The sequence below is a fragment of the Monomorium pharaonis genome, chromosome 6 (genome assembly GCF_013373865.1).
Source record: "Monomorium pharaonis isolate MP-MQ-018 chromosome 6, ASM1337386v2, whole genome shotgun sequence".
NCBI lineage: Eukaryota > Metazoa > Arthropoda > Insecta > Hymenoptera > Formicidae > Monomorium > Monomorium pharaonis.
Window position 1 is genome coordinate 25,977,484 of NC_050472.1, and position 25,238 is coordinate 26,002,721.

The 25,238-nt window shown below is 41.2% G+C and overlaps 1 protein-coding gene across 11 annotated transcripts in view; it reads left to right on the top strand.

Moving 5' to 3' along the window:
- Positions 1-25,238, top strand: part of LOC105840160 (tyrosine-protein phosphatase Lar) — a 403,816-nt gene that overhangs the window by 360,698 nt on the left and 17,880 nt on the right. For 4 of the 11 annotated variants that reach the window (XM_012686967.3, XM_012686969.3, XM_012686973.3 and 1 more), the window contains 9 exons: positions 4,157-4,339; positions 17,446-17,556; positions 18,635-18,910; positions 19,356-19,640; positions 20,977-21,000; positions 21,479-21,579; positions 21,672-22,001; positions 22,311-22,461; positions 24,163-24,459. In XM_012686967.3, the coding sequence (XP_012542421.1) occupies positions 4,157-4,339; positions 17,446-17,556; positions 18,635-18,910; positions 19,356-19,640; positions 20,977-21,000; positions 21,479-21,579; positions 21,672-22,001; positions 22,311-22,461; positions 24,163-24,459 (1,758 nt within the window). The other 7 variants (XM_012686974.3, XM_012686975.3, XM_012686971.3 and 4 more) reach the window with 5 other exon arrangements.

Below are 25,238 nucleotides of genomic sequence, written 5' to 3' on the forward strand. Positions count from 1 at the left end.
AAACCCTGATCTTACGATCGCGTTGCGGCGAACATAAATCCAAATATAACGATAAAAAAAATTCGATGTGTGCGCGAATAGAGATAAAGCGAGAGAGAAAGGGAGAGAAAGTAAAGCGTCGTAAAAAGAAATTGTAAAAAGGAAGGGCGTTCATCCTCGACAATAACTCGTCCACGTGCGCCCGGTCCATCATATCCGCGCTTTTACGCGCGCACATTTGCGTGCATAGCCAAGTGGCGTGCAAAGCGAGAAATCACAGGTACCTAAAAGAGGAAAACCAGGAATGAAAGAACGCTGTGAAGAAAACGAGGGGAACGGGAAGGAAGACAAATTCCCACAAAATCACGTCTTCCGCGGTCGTCGTCGTCGTCGTCGTCGTCGTCGTCGTCGTCGTCGTAGCTGTCTTCGTCGTCGTCGTTGTCGTCGTTGTCGTCGCTGTCGTCGTCCGGTCGTACAATAGTCGTCGCGCGACCTCGGACACGAGGAAGGCGCGCGGTGGCCGGATCGCCAGGCGGGGACAATAGCTTCGCCGACGACTTTGTTGTCGTTGCGACGCGGTCGACGTCGGGGTGCTTGTATTGTTTGTTGTCGCCGGTGGAGGAAAGCGCACGGAGGAAGAAGGATATAGCGGGTGGAAAAGGAGAGAGGAGGGTGGAAATGGCTGCGGGGAAAGCACGCGGAAAGTCTGCAGGCGATTTCTATTGTCGGCACCGCGAAGCGCTCTCTCGGCCGCCGATATAATTGGCGCAGCCGCGCGTCGGATAACTCGGACGATAACGAGGACAAAGAAGCGGCGCCGCGGAAGAAGACAATAGGGAGAGGAAGACCTCGAGAAAATCCTGGAGGTTGTCGAGCATCGCTCTCTCCGCCGTCGACCTCTCTCTCCCTCGCGTTTAATAGCACGCGAATCCGAACGTTGAATTTAACAGATTCCATCGAGAAGGTGGAAGAAAGAAAGAGGCGTCTTATCTAATGGCGTCTAGTTCCTTTATGCACAATAGTTACAACTATGTTAGCAAATGGCCGGTAAATTGCTTGACCTATATCTGCGATGTCTAGTATTATCTTTGTCTAGTGTACACGAAAGCCCGGCAATTCCTTAATCGCATTATACATCTCGTGCATCTTCTATTAGCCCAAATGTTTTCGATACATGTATAATAACGTACATGAATGTGGCATTCATCATAATGCTCAGGAAAACGATGAAGCTAAATGTCTCGTTGAAGCGAATAAATTATATAATGAGATAGTTAAATTTCCCTCTCTTTTCATGTTAAAAGTAAAACCGTTAATTTGACAGATAAAATAAGTTATTAATTCATGCACCTATTTATCTCGATTTAACGGTAACTTGAACGAAAATTAAATTGTGCTAAATTATTCTTTAATTAATTTCTTTACTGATGCATATTTTAATATTTCAAATAACAGACATTCTGAAATGAAGGAAATTTATTTGATATAATAATGTCGTTTCAAATAAAAAGCTAAAAATAAATTTAAAGATTTTTTTTAGCCAAAGAAATGCCCATTTATAATAAAAGCCCCGCTTCTATTTCAATTAATTATTGAACAAAGTCTTCCAATAAGGAAAATTAAGTAGACAAATAGAAAATAATAACAGAACAAATTAAGAAAAAGCAATTTAATTTTTTACAGTTTATTCAAACATTGACTGCTTGAATAATGTTAACGACTAGAGACAATGTTTTAAGAGAAAAAAAAACAAAAGACAAGACGCAAAGCGACTGAACGCAGTTGTGCTAATCTTCAAATATATCTATCTCTATGTCAGTGAACGACTGGCTTACCGACTTCCAACAGGTTCGTTGGTTTAAAATGTATTCGCGAATAGAGACGAGTAGATCAGAATACGCGAAAGTACTTGCCGACCACTAACTTCGTCCGCGAGTTCCGATTGCTCTTGTAATTGACGAGACTGTGAAAGATGGACTTTCTAAGAGCCACCCCGAGGCGTCGATGGTAATTGCAGTTTGATCACGCCCTTACGGGCGAACTTTCACCCAGTTTGTGGGCCTTGTAATAAGTCTCAAGTTCGCTTGCCAGTAACTTTAACCTCAGATAGTTAAATTTATAAAAATTACAGGGCTGTCTTCTTTATAAATTGTAATTCGAACTTTATGAAATGGGAAACCTCGTATTAAATCTTTGTGATTTAAATTTTAATTTAGTCGATGCGTAATGAAAAGCATCATTTCTACGAGAAATTCAATATAGAGTACAAATATAGAATAATTCTAGAGAAGTTTTCTCTCTCCAAAAATTTGAAACGTATAAGGCTTTTTCCATACGTGTATGATTTGTCTAGAAAATGCTATTTTATCATGTAATCATATATAATTGTAGTATATTTTTCATTGGATCTCTAATTTCACATTTATTGCAAGATAAATTCTGTCTCAAGTAAGCAACTAGTATCGGAAGGCCGTTATTAAATCGGTCGAGTAAATTGTCTTCATCTCTGTCGTACGAGCGCCGTCGAAACGGAAGCAGGACAATCGCAGGAGTTGTTCGGAACTTCGTACGCCGCGTCGCCAACTTAGATTTAACTACGAGTTCACCCCAAGGATTAATGTAGCGTCGTCGTAATTACATGAAGAACGGGAGCGATGTGGGTCGGATCACGTGTACCTCGAAACAGGTCGAATTAATCTTCTTGCTCGCCCCAAGGCTAAACTTCACGCACGACTTGTGCATCGTTCCTTTGACGCGCTCAATCTCTATCGAACGTATCTTTTAATTGGATATTGATCAGACTCATAACATATGGCCTATTATATGAGCCACGAAGATTCGAACATCGTCGTGGTACTACTATTATTTTATAAAGATCGATTCTCTCAAAGTAGAGCGTTCTTCTCGAACATTTATGACATCTTGACTAACATTTGTCTGCTTTTATTAATAAAATATTTTTCTTTTATTGTTATAAAAAATTTATTCATAAAAACGAACTTATATTGACTGATACTATTATTTGTATGTCTTTCACACAATCGCTTTAAGAAGTTGTAAAAAGAAAAACAGAAATACACGAAGAAAACTGAAAACTAATAAATAATAAAATCCTCTGCGAGACATTCATTTCAATTATGTAACATCCAAGGAAAAATAAAAATTCCAAACGAGAATTCGCGCATTTGATCTTTTTTTTGGAAGATCCTTTCAAAAGATCTCCGCACGGTATATTGAATTCTGTGATTCCATTCCTGATCGCATCGGCATTCCGGCGCATCTATCCATATCAGCGAGCTGCCTTCCGAGGGACGGAAGATCTGTTTTCCGCGATGGGAAATGGGAACGGCGTGGCCGACCAGTTCCAGTGGCTTTTCCTAACTTTCGATCCCACGAGACCAGTCGCCGTCCACGATCTACAGAGGGCTATCCGGATCCACTCCACGACACGTCCGATATATATATATATATAATTGACGAACCGCAAAGTTTTCCTCCTATCAATGTAAAAGACGTGTATATACGTCGAATATTTTGACGTGTTTCCACCACGCGCGATATTTTCGACTAGATGTTATCTTCGTGTAACTAATCCACGTACGTGTATTCGCCCCTGCTATATATCATTATTTGATTATTCTAATATCTAAGAAGATCATACATCTTGTAGATGAATAACGGATGAAGCAGTCAAAAATTTTTGATCGATTATACTCGGCATGCGCAAACACGCCTGCACGTATAAAAGCTCGAACAAATACAATTAAGCTCATGCGAGCATGTAATAGCTCAATGAACTCGTTGAACTCGCGCTTTATCTTAAGATATCAAAAATCAGATTACCCCGCTTTCAGGAAAAATTAATACAGCGATCTTGCAAGTAGCAACCTCATAAAATTTATATACGGACTTTGAGAATAATATGTACTTATTGCAATATTTAACTAGATCATCTTATTTGAAATATCACGTTTCTATTCAATTGCGCTGCATCCGCTATCTTGTATACGATTATTACATTTGCTCCTCAGAGAATTTTCTCAAAAGACGCATTAACTCCCTCATTATTCTCTCTAAATATATTTTAATATCTTTCATATTTTCAGCTTCTTATAACGTATAAACGACTTTTAAGCACTGCTACAATGGCTAATAATGTCTTTCTTTGCAATTACAGCGGATAATCTGCCCATGGGTTTCCCGATGATCACTCAAGCGCCGACGACGAAGGTAGTCGAGATGGGCCACAACGCGGTCCTTCTTTGCACCGCGGTCGGATCCCCGACGCCTATCATCTCCTGGGTACGAGATATGCTGCCAATCGACACGTCAAATCCACGATACACGGTTCTGGATTCCGGTAAGTAACCACCGCCTGTCAATCAGCCCGCGATTATCGGGCTTTATTATAATATCGTCGCCCGTTCGTCGTTATCCGCGCAACGCGTGTCCCCGAGGGCTCGAGCTCGAGCTCGAGCTCGATTTTAGAGCGCGGCTTTTAATGCAAAAAGTGCCGCCGCGCGCGCGAAATAAACGACGTTATCACGGCGTGCAACGAACGTTGCACTTTATTCGCGAGACGGAAGGGGGAGGAAGTCGGTAGGCCGATAAAGGCGGAAGGGGCGAGGGGAGAGAAATATGGAGTGTGTGAGCGATCGAACGATGACAAAGGCTATGAAAGATAGAAAGATTAAGGGTGTTTGGCGGGTACACAGGTAGAGTAACAATGGGGGGCGTCCCATCGGCGCGGCGCGCGACCAGTGGCGCATGTCATATCTCGTTGAGTGCCCGGGTGCGTAAGTCACTGTCAACTCGCGGCGGCGTTGATCGAGTGGTCACGCGATACGCGAACATCCAGCACATCCATCTCGTTTTGCCGAGAGCACACCTGGCCTCCCCCTTCAGCTCGCTCGCACTCATCCGCTTCGTGCCCGCGCGCTCATAAGCCGACCGGCTGCCGTAAACCGTACTCGTACTACTTTCTCCTTCCGTCCGCTTAACGATCCGACTCTTGGCGATCCGCTCGGCATCGCTACATATCGTCTTCCAATTTTGACGACGGCAACGATAAAAAGTTCGTAAAGCCAGACATCGAACGCGCGAACCAAAGATACCTCCGACGGCGAACTCTCATTTCGAGTCGCACTTTGCGCGATATGGCTGCGAGGGATACGATAATGTCGGCAATAATCAAGCATACGAGATGAGGGAATCGGCTTATATAGATATTATTAACGTTACGTTTTCTCTCTCTCTCTCTCTCTCGTTATTTATAATTCAGGAAGTACACTGCCGGTCGGCGGTACATTTGCGTGTCTGGTCCCGTGCTCCGCTGTGACTACTGTCACATTTGACACGTATACACGGCGCTACATTCAAGATCTGCATACGAACATTAATCTAAAGATCACTCTGTAAGCATAACTTGATGATAATTCGCTACAAATGTCCATTTGCGTGTCGATAAGAATTCTTGATCGCGATCTGTCCAAATACAGCGCTCGTTAATTCAGAAATGACATCTGCCTGACCACTGGCGTTTTAAAAATATGGACGTACTACTTGTAAAATCTGCCACAATCTATGCGTAAGACATTAAGAACAAATTGCCACAGCAATCTCACAGCGATCTGCAAATATAAATTCTATTTAAATCTCGCACCTGAAAGGTGCTAAAAAGGTCCTTTTATCGCAAACTTCTTCTCCTGGCGGTTAAATCTAATTGAGCAGAGAGAATCGTTCTCGATCGTCGCATCATTGTTAAGCGGGAACTGCTCGCGAAATATATCAACGATATCCCCGGGTGAGGAAGTCGAGACGCGAGGACGATAAGGCAAAAGGCGAACGAATAATTTTCAACACGCGCCGCGGAGTTTCGTTAAAGCGCGATGCTCTTCCCCATTATCTCTGCCTTCATCGTTAGCGAGCGGGGCCTAGCGCGCGCCTCCACGCAGGTACAAACGCGAATGCGTTTGTATAACACGCTCACTTTGTTTTTATCATGCGGCGGTGGTATCATTATCGAGCGGCACGTCACGTAATACCGGCAGCGTGCACTCTTCCCCGGGGCTATCTTTACGGTGCCCGCCGCAGTTTGCCGCGACGTGAAAAGTGTACATTAGATGCGGCAGAGCCGTTCGGCTGCTATGCAACGCGTGTACACACGCGACACACACACACACACACACACACGCGCGCACACATTGCCGCGGCACACGGCGCGCACACCTGACGCGTGTGCGCATTATGTATTATAGATACGTTTGCATACCCCACTGACGGCATCCGCATGCATCTCGGGATCGTGTACCGCATCGATGTACGCGGGCGTGTGCGCGCGATGCGGCAATCTTGCTAGAAATTGCCATAAAGAAAAGCCACAGGGGAGGAGAAAACTCATTCTGACGGGCGAGATGCATTCGACCGGAAATACGCGGCTGGCACGTGTGCGCTTCGCCGGCGGTCCACCGCAGAGCAAAGCTTCGACCGGCTATGAAAATCGCGGGACGATCGAGAATGGGAATCTAAATGAGATACACCCTCGAATGAGTCGGCCCAATTCCCACCCCCCCCCCCCCCCGGTTGTTTCCACGATCGATAGCCGCAATAATGAAGTACGCCGGACGTTTATGTAAATTCGTGCGGCATCGAGGCGGGCCGCGTTACGCGGCTATTATTATTGTAATTAGATGGGAGGAATAACGGTGTGTATTTTTAGTGTTTTTGTACCACGGAAGGAAAGTTTGCCTATTATCGCAGTAATGATTCAAACGACGATATACTGTCCTTAATGGCGGCTGTAATAAAATGTCAATAAATTTATTTGGAATACAACGCGAGTTTTTTCGATTTCGTTAACAGTTTCGAGAGATGGCGTGCAACTAGAAAAAGTAGAAAAAGTAAAGTTAAAAAAAAAATAGTAAATGTCTGTAGTTTAGTGAGATATACTTCACAATTGTTTCATTTTAATCCAGTAATGCAAAAATGGCTGAATAAAACGTTCACGATGACTAAAGTGATTTTTACCTTCGCACGATGCACATTCAATTACGTCGCTTACCAGATAAAATTTGCCGATGGGAGCTATACATTTACGATTATTTGTCATCGTGTGACTTTTTATTGGAGATGAAGGCAACGATGTCGGCCGTAAAATCGAGTTAAGTGTAATTTAACGGAGAGGAGTTGATAACCCCTCCTCCCCTTTGCCCGGATGAGACGCCACCCCCGGAGTCGCATCAGTCACTCGCTCGCACCCTTAACGTTATTCGCGTGTCTTCTCGCGACTTCGTATCCCCGAGTCGATGGCGCGCGTACATCCACGGTATGCTGCCTACTACCGCGCCGTCTCGCGTTATACGCACGTCCCATAAAATATACGCCTTAATGTATCGCGAAAAGTACATCGCAAGTCGATGTACTTTCTGGATATAGCGGCGCACCAAGTTTCACGCGAGGGAAATGGATGGACGAGAAATAAGGAGGAAAGAGCATGTCGGAAAAGAAAAGGGACGGTGAGTAGAACGGAGGCAGACGAGTGGGAGAGTGGCTGACAGAGTCGACCGCGGGGATGAAACGAGAGTTTTCATAAATTCCATCCCCGCGCTGACAAGCATTTTTCTCGTAAATCTTACCTGTCCTCGAACTCGTTAAGCGAAAGCCCGCCCGAAAATTGTACGCGCGCGCGCGCGTCGTTCGTACCTATCGCGTGCGGAACCGTTAACGCGTTTGCGAGTCGCCGTACGATAGATTGCGGTGCGTTTTCGGGAATTTTCGAGTGGGGCTGATGATGCATTCTTGACAGAGTTTTTCATCGTTCCGCTATGTTTTATCTCGAAACAAGAACTGGTTGCCGCCGAATATCAGAGAGCGACGCCAAAAAACAACATACGCCATCGATCGTTGCACTCGACACATCGTGTTTTCCCAGAATAAAACGCAAACTTCTCGGTATACGCAATCCATTTTCCAAAGCCTATTCCGTAATTACAGAAAAAAAAACAAAAAGTATTAACGAAAACTAGCGTTGGGCGATAGCATCTAAGCGCAAATAAACTATGAGGATTTTTATCGGAAAACTACTGTGAAAATTATTTTTTTTAATTCTGAAAATTAAATATTGCATTAAGGTACACTGAAAAAAAGCCAAAGTATTCAGAAGCAAATATTACTCGTGACGTTTTTTCCCATACTTATTAGTTACAAAAAAATTGTCTAGGCGGAATACATTTCTGTGAAATATTATATTTTTCTTATTAATTGATTTATTTGCTAAAAATAAAATTTAATTTTGACATATTTCAGGATTTATTTTGGTGAAACATTACATCTCATAATTAAATTTATAAGTATTTTCTCAGTATATAAAAATTTTATATAGTTTATTTTACTTTTTATTAGTACATTTTATTGCTCATATATATTGAAAAATTTATAACAAATGTAAAAATATGATATAAAATGTATGCATTGAAATACGTATCAAAAAGGGATTCCGATTTTTATAACACCGCGCATTGTAGTACTTTTTGCGGATATATTTAATTCAATTCTGTTTAAAAAATGCAACCACGCGTGCAAATTTTTGCGAGAACGAGAGGAACACAAATTCAACACGGAAGAAATGTAAAGAGTGGCGGATATTTTACGAAGACGACTGACGGAAGACAATAGACGCTTTTCACGCGGCGGTTCATCCGCTTTTCGCACCGGTTACATATAGAATTATGCGAAAATTGCGTGTGCATACATATTATTCAAATCTCGTAGATTAAATTTGCTAGGCGTGTTTTAACTCTCGCGTTGTCGACGGGAATTAAACCATTGTTAAAATTTTAACTCGCCGCGCAATATCTGGCTGGGGTCCCCGCGCGCGCGCTCGCACGCTCGTGGCCCAGATACTCGGTATATGCCATTGTTTGTGTTAATTTACGGGAATAGCTACATCCGCGATGTACATTAACGATATCAAAGCGTTCTTGCTTGTCATAGAGTAGCGCTTGAGACTACGAAACTGCTCCCTCACATTTTCACTGTATGCGATTAAACTCCGCGAGATCTCATCGCATTTCACGCATTAACACGTCTGCAATCTAAGAGCTGTAAAAACATAAGCTTCCCCAGCGACACGTACGTCATATGTGTAATAGTAATAATTAATTTTTTTTTTTCCTTAAAACGGATTAACGCAGACTATATTGAATCATATTAGGTCCCAGTCTTGCTGTAAAAAGTCATAGAACTTGTAGCTACTTTTAAATCTACACACGTTAAATGAATTTTGAATGTATTTTCAAACTTTACCTCTATGTATTCAAATAGTTAATAAGTATGGTGGAAAAAGAAGTGTTGGTCCGTGATATGGAATATAATCATATTACAGCGTATGAGAAAAGTGTGAAAAATGTACGAGCACAGGATTATGAGATCTTATGAAGAATTAAGAATTTCGCGTGGACACGCGAGGCTCGCTCCGCGCGAGCAACATGTGAGCAACATATTAAGCGCATTCTAAGCCCGCGCCGATAAGTCGTGCTCGTTCTCCCGGAGAGAATTCAGAGAACGCGCGATTACGCGACGGCAAATTTAATTAGATACGCGGGCGCATAAGTTAAAGCAGTTTAACGTTTCATTTAACCTTCAGCGGAGCGCGCCCTGCTGAAAGGCGGTCTGGCTCGGTTTGTGCGACGGTCCTCGAGAAAATCTCTCTTTCTCGCGGCTGCTCGTGCGGCGGCGTCGCCCCGCATGTAGAAAGCGCAACGACGCGCAGGCAAAACTTAACACGGCGAATCGTTAAATTATATTTCGCAGTTCTCCGCTCGTAAAGTCGCGGACGAAGTGATGGTGCGCGACGGGGTAAAAGCGAAGAGCGTCGGTTAGCGCTTCGTCAACACTCGTAAAATTCCCCGCGTAAAGCCGCCGGCGCTTGATGAGCGAGAGCCGAACGTCGGTACAAGAGGCATAATATAGTAGTAGCGCGACTTAAACCTAACGGAAGGCACCGCGTTCCGACGGGATAGTGCAGGTTAGATTGTCTTGGAGGATTAAAGAAGATGAAAAAAAATATGAAAGAAGAATAGACTTTTCTAAACCACCACCGCGAACACCTACGATGAAATCACGATAATAAAATTGGAAGCACTAGAGAGAGATAATAACCGCGTTAAAAAAGAGAGATTTGTTTCATACATAAAAGTTTCGATATCAAGTTTTATATACTTGTGAAATTGTTGGTTCTTATATTGGATCTTTATTTATATTTTATGTCTTTCGTTCGTTATAACACTCGCTATTAAGGAGGTGAAGCCCGAAGAAAAAGGAAGGACTTGAGATCGGCATTATTTAAAATAAAGAACCCTTCAAGCTTCTCGGCGGGCAGTGGCTTAAACCCCGCGATTATTGCCGTGATAATACAACGAGGTCCGCTATAATGTCCGCGGTTAGTGTCCTTATCACACGCGCTTCATTTTTAACTCTCTCTCCACGCAATGTTTCCCAAGGCCTAACCACCCTGTGCCGGCATTTTTACGACTGCGCGTAACCACGGCACTCTTAATCATCGTCGTGCTTGAAGTAAACCGACCGCGAGTCGAATTAACACGACCCTCGCGTTTCATCGGAGTGAACGACGGAAGAGCTGCACGTGCCTTTTGTGTAAACACGTCGCCAACACGATCTACGCGGCAAGATTTTTCCCAATTCCATTATAGTCCGAGTTAATAATGAAGAGAAAACCAAGTTTGACGCAAACGACGCGCGAGCGCAATATTCTTATCACTTTATTTTTTTGCTCCCCATGTTTGTCGCTTTTGTCTACTTTGATGACTATTCCGTTCATTACTACTTGTCTCACGATTTTGATATTCGTTGGTACTAATCCTGCGGAAGTTAATTACGGTGTCCTGTCAACGGATGCAGTAATTATAGCTTCGAATGTTACAATTATCCTGCGCTACGGCCGCTTACAAACTCCTCATGTTGCAGTTCATTACCTTTGATATCGTAGCATCGATTAATACAGCCGCGTCACACACACAACTCGATGTGGCACAATGACCAACGGTGTTGTTAAATCGGTTCGCGCGATCCACCGCTGAAACTCACACCGTAAACAGCTCGATGTCGATTCTCGGGGGGCACGTTGGTGTGCTTTCGCGCAGCGAGCTGCATCGAGCGGCGAAAGGGAGCAACGAAGTTCGAAACAAGCTCCGGGATAGAATGAACATTTTCGGCTTAACACTTATGCTGAAATTCCCGAATGTGCGCTCCTTCTCATCCGGTCCCTTAAGCCCTACCGTTCATCCCTCTTCTCCTTCGACTATAGCGAGACGGGCGCATTCTCCGCCTCCTTTTTCACCGGCGTCTTTTCCATCGTCGCCGCGATTCCCCCTAAAGAAGCTCTCCCGGGCCCATTAGACCACCCTTTACCCAGGGGGTTGACTTATGACACCGGCTACGCGGAGGGAGCTTGAGTGAGTTACTCTCCTTTCGCGGTGGGAGGAACCCGATGGTTGAGGTAGAACGGGCAAGAAAGGAGGATAAAGGAAAAAGAGCGACGTTACCCGATATACCCTCGGAGAGAAGCGGATCCTCTCCGTTGTTTTTCGCTGTACAAAGACGAGCAAGGCGAGAGACGCGAGGGAGAGAGATAGACAAAGAAAGAGAGAGAGAGAGAGAGGAGAGCGTTCGTTATCTTAAATGACGCTTCGTCAAAAGACCGACCCTCCTCGTGCGACGACAACAGGGTTCGACGGGATTCTGATCGCGAAAACAACAATGTTCAAACAAAACTGGCACGACGCCAAGAAATCCCAATTGCATGCAATAGGAAACGAGCGAACGAGCACCGTCGCCGCCTTTCCACTTTAATTAATCCGAATAGGCAGAACTAGAGGCTAACCACTAAATAACGCAAACTCGTTTCGTCGCTGTTATTCTGGTAAAGTTTCCGTTGTATGTATGTAACTGCAACCCCCCCCCCCCCCGCTCCTCTCCTCCCACGATCGTCCAATGCATTTCTCACTACCTGCGTACCCTTTTCATGCCCGCATAATTGCTGTCGATTGTCCTTATATTGGCACAACGCGTCGCTTTCGACGGTAATTTCCCATCTATGCCTTTGATTCGAGCCGTGCTTACAATTGAGCTACATCACTGGAAACTGTCTCTTAATGCAGTCGTTAATGCAATCTCAAACCAGCATTGAACAGCGGCATACTAATGATTTAGCAAGCTGAACATAGGGGTCCGGGAAAACAAGAGACCCTCTTTTTTTCTTATTTTCCTCTTTATTTATATATATATATATATATATATATATATAATTAAAAAAAATTGAAATTTATCTGGAAAATGTACAAAATATTACTCCTCGAATTTCTCCTATCATGTAACTTCTAAATGTGTATACTTATAATTTATCAAATTTAGAACAAAGAGTAAGTTTAAAAAAGTGACTTTTATTCTTTTTTTTACATCCAACCTTTTATGTCGAGTTTTTTGCATTCGACCTAAGAGAAAAATCGGAAATACGCGCGACTATTTCCAGAATATTTTTTAACGATCGAAAACTATAGACCGTAAAATCGGGGACTGTAAACTCTTATATAATTGAAACGAAATTCCGCGCTGAGTACACATACATCGGGATTAAAAAAATGTCGCGGCAATGTACACGACGGATGCGTCGGAGGTGTAACGCAGCGTATACTTCGGAATGCTTTCGATGTGTAAACATATTTCCTATTTGTATTCTATCCGAATGGAATTCTGTATACACCGAGTCGTGCGCGGTGAATTCATCCTCGCTTCATCCTTCGATTTCACCGCGCGACGCATGCTATCCAGAAGTGCGAGGGATGGAGACGAAGAGACAGAGCGAGACGAACGCACTTCATGTATTCGTGTCGTATACGCGCGTACATACTATACGCGTGAATGTATGTGCGTACATGCGTCGCATTTGCTCCCGTAATATTAAATGTAAGAGAGGATATTTCAATATTGGTCGGCAAACACACAAATAGCACGGCCGTATACGCCCTTTCGCCTGCATCGTGTGCATATCCCCACGCAATCGTCCGGGATCTCGCGGAAAGGCCTGAGAAAAATGCTGTCGCCGCGCCTACTGACAGGCGGAACGTGTCGCCCGAAGCTTTCGCGAGACACGAATACGATTTTACAAAGTGTAAGAAAAATTCGACACTTTCCGTACATCCGACCGGCGCATCCGTCGATCGCGAAGCTTTGTCTGGATTGAATCAGTCGATTGGAAAACAACGTAAGAACACTTTTGTATCTTGCATTCATTCATTTGTCGTCTGCCTTTATACATGAACCTTAATACAAAAATATGTAATGTGTGTTCCACAGTTTACGTACAAAAATTTTTGATTTGATTAAAATATCATACAATTCTATTCTTCAAAACATAGTCGTGAAGAGAATATTAATTATAAAATAGAAATCATGGATTAATTATTAAATGCATAATTTATATAGTGCTTCCAGATTCTATCCTCTTTCTCTCTCATAATTAAAAAACAGGATATTCATTTAACAGATTACTTATTAAGCCCCTACCTGATTATCAATGATAGAATCAGTTTGATTTCTTAATAAGTTTGAAGGAACAATTTTTCTTCATCAAAAAATTACTTTACGTATTAAAGTTCGTAAAAGTCGTTAATTGTCATGTACTGCAAATATCGATCGACCTAACGGGAGAGTGTCGTGGTTATTCGTATTATTATTTTTATTCGGTTTCGTATTTCTTTACTCATCCCGTGAATGTAAAAACAAAATGTACCAACAACAACTATTTAATAAAAACAAGAAATTATACTGTCGCTGAAATAAAACATAGAAATAGAAGCGTTTTCGTAATTTTATATACGAGAGGTATGATATTAAAAATTGCGCTTGAATCGATACAATCCATCTCTTGTGTTCCTTGTGCATCATAAAATACGGTCCAAACTTAGACATTTACGCATATATGTTGCATCGATCTTTGAGATGAAAGAGCAACGAGAAGTTTTCTCAAGATACACAGTAAATTATTTTAATGAGTTATACAAGTTATTACTTTTGTAGCGATAAATTGAATTTGAGAATTTGAAAAAGTGATATATCTGAGTGAAATTACAAATTAACGTGATATACTTATCATAGTCTCAAGTTTTAAATTATATCACTTTCGAAAGCATGAAAATAATATGTACATAAATATTTAATTTTGAAGAACAAGTCATTTTTTATTTGAAAATTTTATGGCAGGTAGATAGAAAGATATATCGCACTATCTATTCTACTACCCATTTAAAATATTCCTGACTTTGACGATCCGATCGATACGATAAACCAGGATTATGAAAAGTTGAACAGGGTATTGTGTCAGTGGCTTTTAACGCAAATGTCTCTTCGTGTTTTCTGGCACAATGTGTGCCGATCATACATAAAGCGGCTTGAAGTATGCTGATTATTTAAAATTTATAAGAAACAGTCAGCACGATACATTACCGTCATCTTAAGTCGAGTCCCATATGTTCTAATTGTTCATCATCGCCGGTAACGCGTCCCTCTTTACAGTCCCTATGAATATTTTAAGTGGCTATTATGCCGTAGAAATGTTATCGTTAAACCAATGGTAATTCGCGCGTTCACCTGTTAATTCCGCATTGTTCTTTACGTCTCGCATGTATATGCGATAAAGCGAAAAGTTATGACACCGACCAGACAATGGGACATTAAAACGTGCGTTAGTAAAACCCAAATGAAGGGAAAAAGATGTTAATTATTTTCAGTATTGATATGCTCATGCTGAAGAAATTGCCTGTAATAATGTAATTTGCATGTGTATGATAACATGAGTAATTATTAAAATTATCACTTAGACGAATAAACCATTAACATTTCTTAAGAAATAAAAAAAACTTTCAAAATTATGTTTATTAATTCATAATCAAACATAAACTTGCACAAATTATGAATTCTCGCTCCCCCTTCTCTCTCTTTCTCTCTCAATAGATGTATGTAATTTCAATACGTTAAAATGTAATGAAATTATATATTTCTCGAGTTGTGGAAAATAAGTTATAATTGGAATTTATTTTCTTATTAATAGACATGGAAATTTATCAGGCAGTTCGTTTGCAAATATTTGATACTAATGTAAGTTGAAGTAAAAATTGATTAGAAAAGATAAAAAAGAATCAGTTAATAGTGTGACAAATTGCATATTCAATTTTTAACCTAACAAAAATAATAACTTTAAATCTAAATATCGTGATACATTCTTCGCGTACATATTTGCGGTTCACGTGAAAAAAAGTTCTTCGGGTGACGGATAGATAACGATGTTAGGCCATACTCTTTGCCGGGTATAACTTTTTCGCGTCGGTGCGCTAACAATGCGCACGTGATTCCATCGGGATAACAATACGACCGCGCGCGTTCCTTGCTGGTCGGCTTACGGGAAATTGTAGATGAGGCACGATTACGTATTCCGATCGTACGCGATATCAGTCCGCCTCGCTTCTCACTCGTGATGGAGTGTTTTCTACCCTCGACCCTTACTCTCTCTTCCGTTTCTTTCCCGTCTATCTACCAAATACTTTACCGAATTCTATCCTAGGCGAGTTCTTTCCTTACTAGGGCTATCTCGATAAATCGTAGTGCCTGGTGCGGAGTTAAAACTTTCACAGTCTATTCCTATTACGTGTATAAAAGAAATTTATACATCCTGTAAAATTTTAACGTTCTAATTAAGTTATGATAGATATTATATAATTTTTCCTACAAGCTCTCAATTAAAATGCAACGATCAAAAATAACTTTTTTAAATTTTACTAAAAATGGTTGTGATGTTAAATGGTACTAAATAAAATCAAATTTTTAATAAAAAGAAAAAACAAATATTGAAAATAATTAACTAAAAGGAAGAGAGACAAGCTTTCAAAAGTGCTAACTGCGTTGCTAATTGTTTCTTTCTTTAGAACCATAATTGGAATACAGTCACTAAAAACCAACACGTATAGCACGCGAGCCTACTCGGATGGATAACGAATTCTGAAATCGGCGAAAATTCGGCGGCCTGCGAAATTAACAGCCGCGCCAGGTCACGCCGATAATTGCGGACTCCGTTTTAACCCGGGGCCATAATAACCAAATGGAACCCTTTAACAGTTCGTGCACATGTTTCGTTCGTTTGCTCGCAAGGGAAACAATGCACCAGTCCGCGCACGATATTTGTCTTTCGGGGGAAAAAATATTCGGAGTTTACTACGAGTTTCGAGGTAAACCAATCCGTCCGTTCGTGTAGTCGCGTTTATGTCCCGATGCAACCTGCTGCGATTCGTGTACGACCACCAGACAGAATATACCGCATTCCGTGTGTTTTGTTTTCACAATAACCGTCGCGCATCTTATCATGCGACCATAACATCCTTTAAAATTTATTTGCACAAGAGGCCGCTTATCTCATTCACAATCATCCCCCATTTATAACCGTCACTATCGGTAAAATAACAGAAAGATTGAAAGCGAACGATCGATCCCACAACGGCGATCCTCCCTTCTACGCCCTATTCTCGATTCCCGGTATTCGCCAGTGTTTACTTTACGAATGGTTAGGGCGGCTCCTCCGTGGGGTGGAGAAGGTCACGGGGAGGGCTTGAATTATACCGGGCCGGTAGTGACGTCGGTGAAGATAATCACACGCCTCGCAACGGCCAGTTCATCATCGCGGTATCGCGCTCCAAGGGAACTGATGCATCGTGGAAAGCCCGGCACGAAGCCCCGAGCCAGACAGAAAACGGAATGTACGAGTCAGGGTGGGAAAAGGCGAAGAGTGCAAAAGGAAGGGTGAGAGAAAGAGAGAGAAAGAGAGAGAAGGGCGACACGAGAAGAGAGGTCGACCTTTCCCAGCCCTAGCAAGCTCAACGTCTCCGCAGGACGTGGTAGGAACTCTATTAGCAGTGGAAAAATGAAGTAAAAGACGCGACGAGCGGCAGAAAATGTAGACGTCCACTCAAACGTGGTTTCGTCGAGCTCGTTACCGCATACATATTATCATACTTTTAAATTTAATTGCACAAAACGGAGATTGCTCAACACGACGTAGTAGACTAAAGAACATTTTGTTTCAATGTTCTATCCTCATATTATTTCTAATGATCTTTAATAAATCTGGTCGCACTGCATTCATTAAGAATGTCAAGATTCTATATATACAAAATCTATATATAAAACATTATATCTATATATAAAAAATAATGATAATTAATGTAATAAAGTTTGGTATAAATAATTAAAATATATATAAATATCCATACGAGAAATGCGAGAGAGAGAGAGAGAGAGAGAGAGAATTTCTCATATATCGAGCTCGTATATAAAAGCGCTATTTATAACAAGATTAGATGAGAAAGTATTTTTGATCAAAGATATTCTGTGTTTGCATTTCAGGTGCCTTGCAGATTACCGAATCCGACGTAAGCGATCAGGGGAAGTATGAGTGCGTCGCTAACAATTCCGTAGGCACAGAGTACTCCAAGTCGACTACGTTATACGTAAAAGGTATATAATTTTATCGTTTACAAATGCTGGCACGCGAAAATTGCAGCGTAGCTCAAATTAATTAATTTTCGAGCTCCTTTCGCTCGTTATAATTCATAGTTAACAAATGTAGGCTTTTATTATTTTTGTGACAGAGAAATCGTTCCTTGCTGATATTTTATAATAATATTTTATAATAATAAATGAGATATGAAAACAAGAAAAGATAGATAGATAAATATTCTAATGAAATTCAGCGAACTTGAAGCCGCAAGAGGCTGATGTTTTCGTTGTTCAAATAACGAACGCAACGTGAACTCTCGTCGCACAGTGCCATAAACGTAGACGTTTTCCTGTTTATAATTAAAATTAATGCAACGCAATTAGGACGTAATTAAACTAAACGGCCGGCACAAAGGGCTCGCGCGACTCACGTAGCGCGTGTTACGCGCCCGAGACTTTGCGTTCCTTGCGTTCTCGAATTCTGATGATTACGCGTTTCCATTTAATCGCCTTAGCCGTGATTTACAAAATCTCGCGCGGCGACTTTACAAAATAATCATTTGGAGTTTTGCTTCGCGGATTTTCACTGGACATAGTTAATTCGCCATCATAAAACATGCGCACGTAATTATTCCCTAATTGGATGCGCCGTTACGCGCGTTTGCATTTCGATTTAATGTCAGTCGTAAATAAATAAACAGTCACGTGCGCTCAATCATAATATAATGTAACTTACATACTGCAAACGATCATGCATATAATATAAGGGCATATATTATGCATAAGATCTGACTTTTCATATCTTTCTCATATATAAAAGTGTACTGTTCAGTTTAAATTCATTCGACAAGTATGATTGGTAGATTTCTAATTATAAGGGAACAAATATTTAGAAGTTTTTAAGAATTATTAGGAATTAAATTTCTGCGAACAAAATATTGACAATCTTGCTTTATATATATGCAATATAATTCTAACATCAATTCGAGATTAATCTACGATAATTTTAATGAAAAATCTGAAAATTGAAAGAAATATGATTGAATAAAATTTAATTGCTAAACGAATAGAGTATTTATTCTGTGCTGTGCTTCAGTACGTCGTGTTTCACCGAGCTTCTCAATTCCGCCACCGTCGGTGAGCGAGGTGATGTTGGGCGGGTCGCTGAATCTCACCTGCGTCGCTGTGGGTGCGCCTATGCCCTACGTAAAATGGAGAAAGGACCCAGCGACCGACCTGACGCCGGAAGACAACCTGCCAGTCGGGAAAAATGTCCTGATGCTGGTGGACATTAAGGAGTCTGCCAATTACACGTGCACTGCCGCCAGCGATCTCGGTGTAATTGACGCGACCACGATGGTGAAAGTTCAATGTTCGTATCGAATTTTCGAATTCAAGTCCCTTCTTTAATTCATACAGATTCTATGATCTTTTATGGATCGCGTTTTCCGGCTAACGTTATCGGATTACGTGACGCGAACCGATTAATAATCGCGCGTTGTACTCACCGCGCGATAATCGATCAGCAAGCTTAGACCTTGCATTACGATATCAACAATCGCCACGAAGCAATTTACCACTGAGAACTATTTGGAAAAATAATCTTCGTGGAGAAAATATTTTTACTGTTACACGGTCGATAAATTTATCGTTTACAATGGTTGCTTTTTTCTTTAAGATATTCTTAAATATCACGCGACATTTTTTATACTCACTTCGAGCGGTGAAATAAGTGTTTCATATATTATGAGACTTAGACATAGTACTTATAAATTGGAATAATGGAGAGATAAAGCCATAATAATCCCCCCCCGCAGCTCTGCCCGGCCCGCCCGAGAACGTTCAAGTGTCCGACATCACTGCGACGTCGGTGAAGCTGAGTTGGTCCTACAAAGGACCAGATGAGCTGCAGTATTACGTAATTCAGCATAAACCGAAGCACGTGAATCAGGCATATGCCGAGATATCCGGTATCACGACGATGTACTACCATGTTAGGAGTCTCAGCCCGTATACGGAGTACGAGCTTTACGTGATAGCCGTGAACAGCATCGGGCGTGGTCCCCCAAGTGCCCCGGTGATGGTCACCACTGGTGAAACAAGTCAGTATCATAATATTTACTATCGCATTTGCTATTCTAAGCTATACTTTTATCATCGCTAGAAACGATTATTTTCCTTTTCGAAGTATATTCACATTTTCAATTCAATATATTGGAAAATTGAACATTTTCCATGATCAATCATTATTTGACTACAAATATATCGTTATAATTAGAGATTTTTTTCTAATTCACCGCTTCCACATGCCAAAATTTTCCAATATCAACAAACGAAGGGAAACATCGTTTCTGCACAAATGTCTCATTTTATCAGCATTCTTCTCTCATCAGTCTTGAACTCAATCAAGAACTTAACAAGAAGTAACGACATCTATTAAATCAATCATCTTTGACGTACACGGAAACTTTACTGAGCGTTTGTATCACGATACCGCTATGACAAAGTAAACCCACTCATGAATCAACTCACGTTTCATTTCTGTACCTTGCAACGACTACGCGTGTGTCGTGCAGTAAGCTTATTCGCCAATGTTAAAACGCGAACGCACTTCGAACCCAACGACCCTTTTTTTCCGCGCATCAACGTTCGCGAGAATCGGAGGATGATAAGATTAAAATGAAGATGTAGTGGAGGAACGGCACTACTCCGACACGAGCGTGAATTTTTTGCACGTAGATAGAATTTTTGTACACACCATCGAGAAAGAGGAGCGAATTTTTACGCACATTTTTTGAGGGAAACTCTGTATTTTTTTCCATGCTGTCCGCCGTGGACGCACGATTTGATCCATGTAAGTGACAAGAAAATTTTTTTCACATATCACCAAATCCTCTCCCTCATCTGCTCTTTGTTGCACCAGTGTGTTAGTGTTTTTGCGGGGCCGTTCCACAGCGTGTTTCGCCGCGCTTCGAAGTCTCGTGTCATTTGTGTATTTTTTACACTATAACCAGCTTCTATATTCCTAGCCCCTCTTTCACTCTTTTCACTCTCTCACTCACTCAATCACTCACTCATTCACACTCTCTCTCTCTTCTCTCTCTCTCTCTCTCTCTCTCTCTCTCTCTCTCTCTCTCTCTCTCTCTCTCTCTCTCTCTCTCTCTCTCTCTCTCTTTCTCTTTCTACCTCTTTCTACGTCCGTCTCCTTTTTATCTTTTTTGAAAAAGAAGGGAGGGGGCAAGAAACGGACGAGTACGCGGGCGAGACAGCACGCGAAATTGCACCTTTCCTAACAGAATAGTAGCACACTTCTCACTTGGTGAAAATACGAAGAAAACATGTACTGTATCTCGCAGTTCGTATTTTCACTCCGCATTTACTGCCTATTCATATATTGAAAATTGAGAATAATCGTTTGACATTTTTTCCCTTGAATAGCGGAATCGACAAATGGAGGTGCCAGTAAGTCAAATCATATATTAAGAGTGCCGTAGTGGTACATTTACATCGATTTCTTTGCCTGTGTAGTTTTTTGTTTTCTTTTATTTTGTTACTTCGCGCACATGACTATGAAACTGTCACTTTCGCTGACACAAACGTACATATTTTGCCACCTTTGATATATGCATACAGCGAAACATGCACACACCTTCGGATATTTTACTATTAGTTAATTGCGTGAATTTTTGAAAATATATCCATTTATAACCGTAGTGTTGTAGTGACGCAAAATGGAATTTAATTTCGTCCTTCTTTTCTCTATTTTTACATCGCACCTGCTCTTAGTTCTTATAGTTTTTTTTAAGGGTTTCTTTTTGAAGGGTTTCTTATCGTGTGACTAACTGACGTGTACTTTCCGCATCTTCGTGTGTATTTTGGTTACTGCTCTTCGTCCGGTCTCCCTAATAACACTAAAAACCGACTAATTTCTTTTTTTTAGAACCCGGTACAGCGCCGCGGAAAGTTCAGGTACGGCCGTTAAGCTCCAGCACGATGGTCATACAGTGGGACGAACCGGAAACTCCGAACGGTCAAGTGACGGTCGGTGTCTCTTTCGAAATTATTTTTCATCGCAGTCTTCTGAATTTGTCATAACGTTATCGCTAACGAACACGCGATATGCTCCTCTATAGGGATACAAAGTGTACTACACAACGGACTCGAATCAGCCCATGGCGTCGTGGCAGTACCAGATGGTGGACAACAGCCAATTGACAACCATCTCGGAGCTGACACCGCATACGATCTACACTATAAGAGTTCAGGCGCTCACGAGCGTTGGTCCTGGACCACTTAGTCTACCGGTGCAAATCAAAACACAGCAAGGGGTACCGAGTCAACCCGAAATGCTAACGGCGGTCGACATCGGGGAGACCAAAGTAACGCTCCAATGGAGCAAGCCCGCTCATAGCGCTGAGAATATTCTCAGCTACGAGCTGTACTGGAATGACACTTACGCAAAGGTAGAGACAGTTATACACTAAAATAAATTCTTTTTTTAATGATCCTCCACGTTATTTAGTCCTTTTGCGCTTTCATGCTACATATTTTACATTAATCTTTAATAATATTTTTTGTCTAATATTAACTCTTTTCTTTTTATTAATTGGACAATGAAAACTAAGAGGATAAATTAATTTTTTTGAATAATCGCTCGGGAATAGAATAGACCGAAGTTCATGAAATAAAAAGATTTCAAAATTTTTATGAGCGACTTTAAAAGCGATGATTAGTCTACGCGATCTAACGCTTGGCATTTCTGCTCGAATCAGGAAAAGCACCATCGCAGGATACCAGTCACCGAGAACTACACCTTGAGCGGTCTGTACCCGAACACCCTGTACTACGTGTGGCTGGCCGCGAGGAGTCAGAGGGGAGAGGGTGCCACGACGATACCGTATCCGGTTCGCACCAAACAGTACGGTAAGCAGAACGCGCACGCGAATGCATACGAAATCGAATGAGTTCATGCAGCGAGGAGTGCCAGACGCATGCTGATACGCGCTTGTCGCGAGGCCGTGAGATGGTCGGCTACTCGATATCGTGGTGATTTTGGGTAGGACGTACTTGAATCCTCGCAAAGCCTCGCGCACGATCGCGTATCGCGATGGCACAGCAGGTAGGAGGTGCTGTAGCGCTAGACGCTCCTGCAAGTAGCGTAAGCTATCGACGCACAACACCTTGGAAAGAGCCTTTGAAAAAAAAGAAAGCGAAGACCTTTCGTCTTTGAGAAACGCGTTTAATAATGAAGGAAAAAGGAAAGGAGAGCGTAAAAAGAAAGGGAAAGACAGAAAAATAGAGAATAACGTTGAAACAAGTGAAGTGTGGGAGAGTGAGAATGACTGCATGCGTTGCAAATAAGAAAGCCGTTTTTGGATGCCACTTTATATATATATCTATATATATACGTACATATCATACATATAAATTGCACTAAGCACTGCATTGATATATGTGTGCATTTTGGGCACCTCTTTTCATTCTCAATAACATTGATTGATTTATCGTCCGTTCTTCAGTTTTTCGTTGTCTCGTTCCCTTGCAATTATATGAACGTGTAACTTGTTAACTCGGCGAGATTATACGCTCGAGTTAACACGAATCGCTCCGGAAGAACTGTCTCTAATCACGTCTTTTTTCAACTGTTCAAGGATCGATTCATGACTTTTTACCTTGAATATTTTATACCTCTCTGAACCTTGACCTAACAAACCGTTTTGTTGGTATCCCTCGACAGTTACCGTCGACTGTGCGCTTGTCTCAGCGTTGAGATCGTCAAATCGAGAAATACGAAAACACACTCGCTTAGCGTGCTAGCTGATCTATTATACAGCGCGTAACAAAAACTCCGGAACGATTAGATATCTCGAACATTCGCAATTATAAGAAAATGAACTCTATAATATACAATTACATATTTTTTTTTTTTAAGTAACTGTGTCATTACATCAATTGATTTATCTTATTATTCTATGCACAAAGGTATTAAAGTATAATTGCAGAAAACTGAATAGTTTACGATATATTTTATATTTTAAGTCAAAATATATGTTAAAATAAAGTAAAATATCTCGTAAACTATTGATTTTTTGATAATTCTTCCTTAATACTTTTATATGCAAAATAATGAGAAGAATCAAATAATCATAAATATATTAAAAGAATAGGGATGACCTCCATATGATTTTAAAAAATTGAATTTTTTTCAAAGTTTTTCAAAGTTAATTTTATTATTTGTCTCTCTTCAGACCATACAATTTTTATTTGAAACATTTTTTTCAATAATATTTTATTTTTGAGATATTTAACGCACTATGAAAATTTTTGAGATATTTGAGACGCACTATATATGAAAATGCTTGATGTATTACGATTTGTATTTTAAAATAAGAAGAACTCATTTAGAATGTGAAAAATTGCTGATTTCAAATTTTGATTTTTACGAATTAATAACTATCCGAAATAACAAAAGTTGCGCTCCACGGCAATAATTTCAATACGAGCCCTTCTTCGTATCCTCGTCTTTGACCTCAAGCTAAAAGACAGTACGATCGGCCCGGTAACTATGGATTATGACAGCCCCTGTTTTGTTTTTTTCCTCTCCTATAACTGAGTGTTATACAGTCCCCGGGGCTCCGCCTCGCAATGTAACCGGCAAGGCAATCAGCCCGACTTCCATATTGGTAACGTGGGAACCGCCGGCCGCTGAACGTTCCAACGGAAGGATCGCCTACTACAGGCTGCAAGTCGTCGAGAGCGGTCGCTCGGATTCTGAGGCAAGGAATATCAAACTGAATGACACGCGTTTCGTGTTGGATGAACTCAAAAAGTGGACCGAATATCGGATCTGGGTATTGGCCGGGACCAGAGTAGGTGATGGACCCCCGAGTTATCCTATCTTGGTCAGAACTCACGAAGACGGTATGTATCACAGACACTGACTGAAAGTCTCTCTCTGTTTATCTCAGGCACGCGAGGAATAACGTGTAAAATCCGTGGTGACACACAGCGCGAGAGGGTAAATATCATGTCGATTTTCAATGTTGGCTACAGCAATATAGAAATTAATAGAGAGAGTGTGTGTGTGATACTCTCAAAGTCCACGTTATTGAACAAAAATGTAAACGATCGTAATCGCGAGAGAAAAGTCTCGACGCCGCGGTCGCTACGAATTTCACACGCTAAGCTTCGCGAGGAAGAAATACTATAATGGGATGAAGTTATAACGCGCCTCATCCGAGAGCCAAAAATATAAAAGCCCGCCAAAAATCAGTCCGGTTATACTCTCGCGCGGTTCTCCAGTGCGGGTTGCGACGACACGCCACGTGTTATTCTTGATCTGGTGAATGCATTACGTATAATATACATTACTTTCGATTTCAGATTACGCTAACGTCACTTCGTCACCTATCTCTCTTCCTGACTCTCAAATAACCAAATACTCTCTTTCTCTCTCTCTCTCTCTCTCTCTCTCTTTCTCTATCTCTCCTTTATCATGATTTTCTGTTCTGTATCCTCTCTATCGTCTATCTTTTCTCTCCAGTGACTCTATACTCATGTTATATTATATTGTATTTACGTTGTTACATTCTATTAAATTACATTATACAATATATTATACTCTGTATTATATTATATATATGAGCTTTCCTCTTCTCTCACGCCGTTCTTGTGTTACAGTTATAGTTTCGAGAAACGAA